We start from the raw sequence: 8,487 nt of genomic DNA, 5'->3' as shown, positions 1-8,487 counted from the left end.
CGACGACCTCGTCCTTACGAAATTTAGATCTCTCTTCCAAGGACGGAGCTCTTGACCACTTGGCATAAGCGGGAGTCACCCATGTCGTGGCAACGGGGTTTGGTACCTCCCAAAGCGGCCGAGTGGCCCACCACCTTTCGAAGATCTCCACAAGCTCGGACTTCCGGAAAACATTCTCTTGGACAAGAGTATCTTGAGCGGGCACCTTTTGTTGACGACCCATTTGCCTCATGAACCTTTCGGGATAAATGAAGGAAACAACCTTCAAACCCACCACCATCAAAGAACGAGGACTAGCACCCGAAATGGGCAATCCCGTGAAGGACCTCAAGTGCCACCATGGCACAACCCAACGGATATGAGGACCACCCTCCTCCGCCAATCTTACGGCCCAATAAACCTCGGTAGAAGCAAAACTATCCGGGTACAACTTTTTCCTCATGGTAAGGTGACGGAAGGAATAAGAAGAAGGATTAACTGGAGGCTCTACATGCCTTATCCTCTCCAATAGCCACACTTGAAGGATCCTTGGGGACCCAAAAGAGGGAGCTTCTCCACAAGAGCCTTCCTTGTCCAAAGCTTGGATGGTCTCTCCAAGCACCAACCATGATGGATCTCTACCATGCTCCATTTGCTCAACCACATGAATGAGGGTCATGCTACCATAGCATTTTGGCCCCTCCTTCTTCAAGACATCAAAAAAGAGGTACACATGGACAAGACAAAAGGCAAGAGCCCTTCTCCTGGCCACCTCCGAGGCATTAGCATCCAATCGGTTTGAAACAATGTTGATAAGAGCCAACATATCCACACCATGTGGAGCAAGAAGAAAGTTGATTTAGCTTGTTGACAAGCCCAAAATGGAACGGAATTTCTCCTTGTAGCACAACTGAGTCGGAGGAAGCACCGGAACACAACCCGGCCACCCACCAAGGGCTCCAACTTCTTCGGCAAGAGGGCAAATTTCACCTTTCGGGAAAACGAAAACATGATGTTTCGAATCCCAAAACCGAGAACATGCTTCAAGAAATGAAGGTTGAACCTTGACTTAACAAAGCACCAACAATTGACCAACTCCCATACAAAAAAGTTGATACTTTTCGAGAGGCGACAAATCCTGGCACCATTGTCGCAACGCGTTCTCAAAAGCATCCATGAAATATTTTTTTGGAAGAAGAAGAGGTTTTGTAGAGATGATTTTGTTTTCGAATGATGAAACAATGAAGCGCAAACATCACTATTTATACAAAAATGATCAGCGCGTTTTTCAGAAAAAAAGGGAGAGACGTCTTCCATCGTCAGGAGGCTCGCGCCTCTTTAGGCCTTCCCCAGGATTCCCGCTGTTGACTTGTCTCTTTCAACTTGTGTTTTCTCCTGACACCTCAAACCTCCCGCCAGGAAGCTCGCGCCTCTTCGGGATGATTCAGGGCATTTTTGTGTTTCCTCACCCTCACATTTCCTTGTTTTCACGTTTTACGAAATCCGACACGGTTTCCATGACGCAGCTTTAAACATACGGATTATTCTTTCTTTTTTTAGGGGGAAGGGCTAGTCGCCCCGATTCGCGACGGATCGTTTCCATGTCAGTCGAAATTCCGAAAATTTTTCACTTTTTCGCAATTTTCCATCAAAAATCAAAATCGAAAATTGATAGAACGACATTAGTTTTCCTCAAAATTCAAGCACTCACAAATTTTAGCCTTGACCTCAAAAAATCAAAAGTCAAATATACTCGTAAAAATCTATTTCTAAAATTCATCCTGACGGTTTGAGTTTGAATTTTTCGAGTCGCAAATCAATTTCAAATAATTTTGATGCAATTTAATTCACAACACGAGTTAATTGCTCAAATTTTCAAATCAATTCCTTTTGAATTCTGAATGTAACGATTCGTCGCGGAATTTTCAAAATTCATTTGGAATTTCAATTTTTAACTTCGAGTCATCTTTGTTAAATTTTGTTCAAACGCTTTTACATGTTTACGTCTATGCATACGTGCTATCTGTTGCCTGTTTTTTACACTAACGATGCAGGAACCGGCACAAATGACAGCCGACAACGCTCCTCCGAAACACAACACAAAAAGCCAAAAATCAAAAAATAAACCACAATCCAAAAACACATATATAAAAACCGCCTCACGCAAAATGTAAATATGTACAGACAAGAGTCCAAGACACGGACAAACTACAACAACTACTCAACGTCTCCCGTCGGACCAGTCCTGGTCTCACTAGGAGTCGCCGCCAACGCATACACCACCACCTACTCAGACTCCCTCTCCGGAGAACTCTCTAACGTCTCCTGCTCCATCACGACGCGAAGCTCCTCCGCCGCAGCCAACTGAGCCCTGAGAGAGGCAATCTCCGCGTCTCGGCTCCGCAGCTCGTCCTCACGACGCCTCAAATCCTGATCCCGACGGATGATCCCCAGCTCCTAGCCCTCGATCGTCGAACTGGCTGCCTCCAACTCAGTACGGACCCGAGCAAGCTCCGCCGGATCCGCAGTACCCTACAAAACACAATAACAGATCCTCAAGATCTAAAAACGTGAAATACAACACAAAATACACAAAAACAGCACACAAAAGTACCTGAGAAAGCCGAGCCTCCCTCGCAGCCAGGTCACCAGCAAGCGCCCTCCAGCGGTTAGCCATCCGCCACAAGTCCTGGTGACTAACAGTCGTCACCTACAAATAAAAAATGTCCTTCAATACAATGTAAGGCAAAGTGTAATTGAGGAAAATGTTCAAGTCAGGAACTCACCCTCAGAACGATCAACCTCCACTCCATGCCAGCATCGGTCACCTCGGCCGTCGCGGGCTCCGGTAAGCGCAACTGAAGCTCCTCGCCACCCGGCCCCTGAAAAGTGGTCTCCGTCGGGAAAGCTGGGGGCTGAGTCCTCATTAGCAGGTCGACTCCCTACCATTTGGATCCACATCAAAGATGACAAACCCTCCTATTAAGAGAGGCAATGAAAACAAAAGAACAGAGGAAAACATACCTCGATCGGCTACCAAGCAAGCCTCGACAACCGGAAGGTGTCGTAGTCGGCATCCCGTAACAGCAGCTCGTTACCTCCCTGGCCGTGAAGGTGCTCCTCAACCTCATCGGGGGTCGACTCCTGGAACAACACCCTAGGCGGGTCAACCGGCACGACGAAAGTCTCGGTGAAGCACTGACGAACTAAACGCTCACCCAGATACCAAACCGGCTCGATCGCCGTCTCCAAGTACAGACGCAGGGAGCTGCGAGGCCGCAAACGCTCCCTGATGGCAGCCGGAACGCCCGTGTAGTGCTCCCAAGGCCGCCCGACAAACTGCATTCAAAACAAGGCTACTCAGCTAACTGGGGGCTTCATAAGCTACCTAGTCATCCTATCTCTATCCATTTCTATAAAGGGGAAGGGGAAGAAAGCAAGAACTTACATCAGCAATCCGAAGCTTGTTCACGCGACGCCTGCAGTCCTCGTAAGTCGACTTAATCGACTTCTTCTGAGCTGCCGTCCAACCCCTCACAGTAGGGTAGGTCGAGGAAACACCGTATGTGGTCCCCGGACGCAGAGGAGTGAAGTAAGCATACAACCAAGCCTGTAATCAAACACAACAAACACAAATCAGCCAATTTCTCAAAAATTGCCAAAATCAAAATCCAAATCTAACTCAAAAAAAGAAAACTGCAAAACATACTCGTACCTCAAAGATGAGGCCGGGACCAACCAGAGCAGGAGCACTACCCTTCCCCACTGACTCCGGACGCACCGCCGCGTGCAAGTACCGGGTGAAACTCGCCAGAGCCGGCGTAACCCAGTCAAACCGACCCAAAGTGTCAAGGTCAGTAAGGAGAGGAAGCACTTTGGTCGACAAGCGCTCACCCTTGTCACCAAAGTACGTGGCACCCAAGAAGTACCACAACCACAGCCGCGCCTCCTTCGTGTCGGCCTCAACCTCTGCCTCCGGACTCTCCAACGGCGCCGGAGTAACACCTGCCACCCTCCCAGTGAGTGGTCCTTCACGTACGAACTCGCCATCAAGTACGGAGTGACGTCGGAAGGCTCCGGCAAAGCAGTACCAATCAGAGCAGTAACCGCAGGAGAGGACACTCTCTCCGGTGTCTCGGTAAACTCAATGGGCAACTCGCCACAGGGAAGGCCGGATACCATGGCGAAGTCCTCTAAAGTCACACCGACCTCCCCAAACTCCATGTGGAACGACGACGTCGTGTCCCAATACCAATCCAACATGGCACGGATCAGACACAGGTTCGCCCTAATCGAGGACCTGAGAATATCCCGCCAGGCAGCCACGAACGGCCCAAAAGTCGACCTCTCTATCAACGCCCTCGTCCCGGCTCGGAGAACGTCGTAAAAGCCCAGGCAGGTAGTGAAGCCCGAGAAAGTCCTCATGGTGCCGATCTCCTGAAATCAAAAACAAACAACGTCAGAATTCCTATTCAGGCCTGACACTTCAAAAGTGAAAAAATTTCAATCGAGGGACACGACTCACCAAGCCCTCGTGAGCACGATAGGAGAGGTGTCTGTCCAGTCGAAGCAACAACTGGCTACCGTCAAAACCCTCGGCCCAAGCAGGTGCAGCCCGCAAGTGCAACCCCTGTGGGGCTGTAGCTCGCCTGGCTCTCCAGCTCGCGACGTCGGCATCGTCCTCGACTGTCTCCGCCCTCCGTCTCTTCTGGTCGCGAGACTCAACGTGACGGATATGACCCATCTCAACGACCCTGGTGACGTTCTGTAACTTCCGTCTGGTCACCCGGGGACGACGCTGCCTGGTAGAAATCCTCCTCCCGGAGGTACCAGCCTCAGACCCAGTCTGAGCTCTCCCAGTGACAGTAGCCCCAACAACGGGCACCTCACGCTCCTCAACGGCTCCCGCGGCCCCAACAGCCTGCTAAGGAGATCTCTCCTCCTCGGTAACGTCCTCCACAACCACGGCGGGTGTGCTAGCCGGAGTACTAACCGGCCCGGCCCCGAACATCTCCTCTAGAGTCGCAGCAAGGGACCCGGTCTGTCCCGAACATTCTCCTACAAACAAAGAACGTCAGCCGAAATTTCGGCATTACGACGGCATGAAATGGACAAATCCAAAAAAAAAACGCAACCTGCAAAGCAAAACAAGGGCAATCCCGCCCAAAATCCAACCAAACAAAACCATTCACAAAAAAACAAACAAACACAAAACGACTCGCCCCTCTTTTCAAGCAAAAGACGAGTCCAAACCACCACAAAAAAACAAACGGCATTCCAAGACCCCTACAAGGTCCGCCAACCAACCAAAATTAATTCCCGACACAATGGGGTATTTTTCTACGGCTCAAAAAGGCAATTCATACGCTAATTTGAGCCCAAACCGGTGAAAAATGCAAAAACGACCGCAAAAAGGCAAACGTGATTTTATCACGCCTCAAAGCGACCTAAACTACCAATGAGGTCCATTTCAAGGCCAACTGACTCGATTCAAGCCCAAACAGACGCTTATTTTGTCAGACATAAGACCGTCACAAAAGGCGAAAATCCAATTTTGCCCACAATACCCAACAAAGGTCCACAAATGGCAAACACGAGTTTTCCTGACTACGATGCAACCTAGTGGGACCCACTATCCAAGCAAATAAACTTGACATTGCAAAATGAGACGGTTTCTCACCTCACTCACGTTTTTCGAGCATAGGGAGCGGGAACGGGGACCAAAATGCAAACTAAAAGCACCCCTATACTCCCAAACAGGTTTCTAACCTAATGCAATCATCAATTTCACTCGAAATGGGCTCAATCAAAAACGCCCTATTCGATTTTCTAGGGTAAAATTCCGCCCTAATTCAATTAAGCTAAAAGATCAACAAATTTAAATGGATTCAAGAGGAAATACATACCTTAAGATGACATTGATGTCAATGGCATGAATGGGAGCGAGCTAGAAGGTCCAACAATGGCGATCTTAGCTTGTTTTTGTCGAAATGTGAAGAAGGCGAAATGATGAATGGGATGCAGCCTGAACTCGCGTCTTTTACAGAAAAAAAGGGAAGCCCCTTTGATTCGCAAGAGGGCTCGCGCCTCAATCAGGCGTCCCTTTGCTTTATCACCGAAATTTGGGCTTTGGCCCAATTTCCCATATTAAACTTCGAATTTTAATTGACGATATTAAAGATCGTTATTTTCTCAAAGACAAAAACAAATAGTGAAAATTTAAATTCGCTATTTTCGAAAATTTCAAACAAACGGCGATCAAAACCGCTAATTTCAAAAATAATGGTGAAATCAAAATTCACTATCTTCCTTCAAAAATTTCAAAAATAATAGCAAGAGTCCAAAATCCGCTATTTCCTCGAATTTCAAACGACGGCAATTAAAACCGTCACTTCGATTAATAGTGAAGATTCCAAATTCACTATTTCCATCAAATGTCAACGGCGGCACATAAACCGTCACTTCGATTAATAGTGAAGATTCAAAATTCACTATTTCCATCAAATGTCAACGGCGGCACATAAACCGTCACTTCAATTAATAGTGAAGATTCCAAATTCACTATTTCCATCAAATGTCAACGACGGCACATAAACCGTCACTTCAAACGTAATAGCAAAATTTAAAATTTGCTATTTCCTTCAAAATTCGAATTCAACGGCGATCGAGACCGCCACTTCAAATTCAAAAAAAAGAACGACGAACGATGAAGATTCCAAATTCACTATACCAGCAAGGGGCTTCCTCACGGAACCCACTCATGTCAAAAACAGTGATAGTGAAAATTCGAATTCACTATTTCCACAGCGGCATCATGAGTTCGCTACTTTCAAAACAAGCCCATTTGACGCGGCTATGCTCCCGGTCCGTTAACCGACCGTCAGGGCTGGCGAGCCTTTGTCCGCAAACACATCAAGGACACATCCCGAAGATGCCTCGGGTACATTTCCTTACCACAGCTGGCGAGCCTTTGTCCGCAAACACATCAAGGACATATCCCGAAGATGCCTCGGGTGCATTTCCTTATAATGGTTGGCGAGCCTTTGTCCGCAAACACATCAAGGACACATCCCGAAGATGCCTCGGGTACATTTCCTTATCATGGCTGGCTAGCCTTTGTCCGCAGATACTCAAGGACACATCCCGAAGATGCCTGGAGTACATTTCCTTACCACAGCTGGCGAGCCTTTGTCCGAAAACACATCAAGGACACATCCCGAAGATGCCTCGGGTGCATTTCCTTACCGCAGCTGGCGAGCCTTTGTCCGCAGACGTGCAAGGACATATCCGAAGTTGCCTCAGGTATGACTCCTTCCTATGGCTGGCGAGCTTTTGTACGTAGTCTAATGGACTTTAACCGACCCGCACGGATAGTCGACAGACTCTAAACTGTTCCCGACGACAGGTCCTTGGCTCGTACCCTCGAGTCACCTTGGCGTCGCCCTTCCCGACGGCAGGTCCTTGGCCCGAATCCTTTCGAGCCACCTCGACGTCGCTTGGGTCTCCAGGTTGTAATCTTCGATTGACCTGGAGGCTCTACTTTGACTTTCGCCCTGTCCAAGCCTCAGTCAAAGTGGGGGCTCTGTAGATACCCAGTATCTTCTGAGACTCCAACAAACACCCGATGATTATCGGACTACAACATGTTTTGGAATCGCGGCGTTTGATCGACAGTTTGTGTACAACTTTACGTCGTAAAACTTAAAACGATTTTGAAAATAAAATATCCCAAAACATTTCAAAAATACCTGGAGTGTTTAATGCACGACGACGGGGTCGCAATGACACTAACTAGAGTCAAAACCGACACCGGACCAAAAACCGACTCGAAAATTCAAATCCCGACTCCAACAACGAGTCAAACCGAGTCAACCGCCAAAAACAAAACATTTCAAATATTCTACCTTAAGTTTTCCCGAATTCATGTTGGTCAAGTACCAAACATGTGACTACAAAACCTAGGATAGAACAAATCATGATTGCGTTTGTTGTGAAAGTGACAAGACAACTCGAAGAACCGCGACGTGGCTCGCGCCTCTTTGAGCAACCCAAGTGGTCACGTCGCTCAAAACTCACACAACCACTCATTCTCCTATAAATACCCCTCAAATGCCACCCATTTGAGACTTACGCGAGTGTCCGCCCCCTCTTTTCTCCCTTAAAATTCTCGACTCGACTTCTTAAGTCACAATCCGACGTGTATTTACGACCTACCGATCGTAAATACAAGCCTTACACATTGTTTGGTACTGTCATCATGCATTAAATCACTTGACCGACCATTTCGACCACTACACCATCACTAATATTAAAACACTCTTTTTACTTACCAAAACGGTTTTAAACCGAGTTTTTTCCGATCAAACAAGTTGTTACACTTACGTCGGTCACTCGCCATAACCAAACATGTAAGTATGAGGGTGTAAAAATCCTCTTTTATTATGTTTTCATTTGTTTCATGACAATTACATGCTAAAACGTGCATAACATGAACCAAAACATGGAATA

The 8,487-nt window shown here is 47.4% G+C and overlaps 1 protein-coding gene across 1 annotated transcript; it reads right to left on the bottom strand.

Moving 5' to 3' along the window:
• Positions 1-2,046: 2,046 nt before the first annotated feature.
• Positions 2,047-2,913, bottom strand: LOC141614792 (uncharacterized). Its single transcript, XM_074433535.1, has 3 exons — positions 2,766-2,913; positions 2,594-2,689; positions 2,047-2,511 (listed from the first exon to the last, which is right to left on the bottom strand). The coding sequence occupies exons 1-3, from the start codon at positions 2,904-2,906 to the stop codon at positions 2,437-2,439; spliced, it is 312 nt and encodes a 103-aa protein (XP_074289636.1). The 5' UTR covers positions 2,907-2,913; the 3' UTR covers positions 2,047-2,436.
• Between the last annotated feature and the right edge of the window lie 5,574 nt (positions 2,914-8,487).

Source organism: Silene latifolia, chromosome 11 (genome assembly GCF_048544455.1).
Source record: "Silene latifolia isolate original U9 population chromosome 11, ASM4854445v1, whole genome shotgun sequence".
Lineage (NCBI taxonomy): Eukaryota > Viridiplantae > Streptophyta > Magnoliopsida > Caryophyllales > Caryophyllaceae > Silene > Silene latifolia.
Note: the sequence above shows the minus strand (reverse complement) of the source record. Positions and strands in the feature narration are given on the sequence as shown.

What these genes read in the sequence shown, in the direction of transcription:
- LOC141614792 (XM_074433535.1), bottom strand. Translation starts at nt 2,906, where the DNA reads ATGAGGACTCAGCCCCCAGCTTTCCCGACGGAGACCACTTTTCAGGGG. An exon ending in GGAGGTTGATCGTTCTGAGG is followed by an intron (nt 2,690 to 2,765) that starts GTGAGTTCCTGA and finishes TTTTATTTGTAG; the next exon opens with GTGACGACTGTTAGTCACCA. An exon ending in GGGAGGCTCGGCTTTCTCAG is followed by an intron (nt 2,512 to 2,593) that starts GTACTTTTGTGT and finishes TGTGTTTTGTAG; the next exon opens with GGTACTGCGGATCCGGCGGA.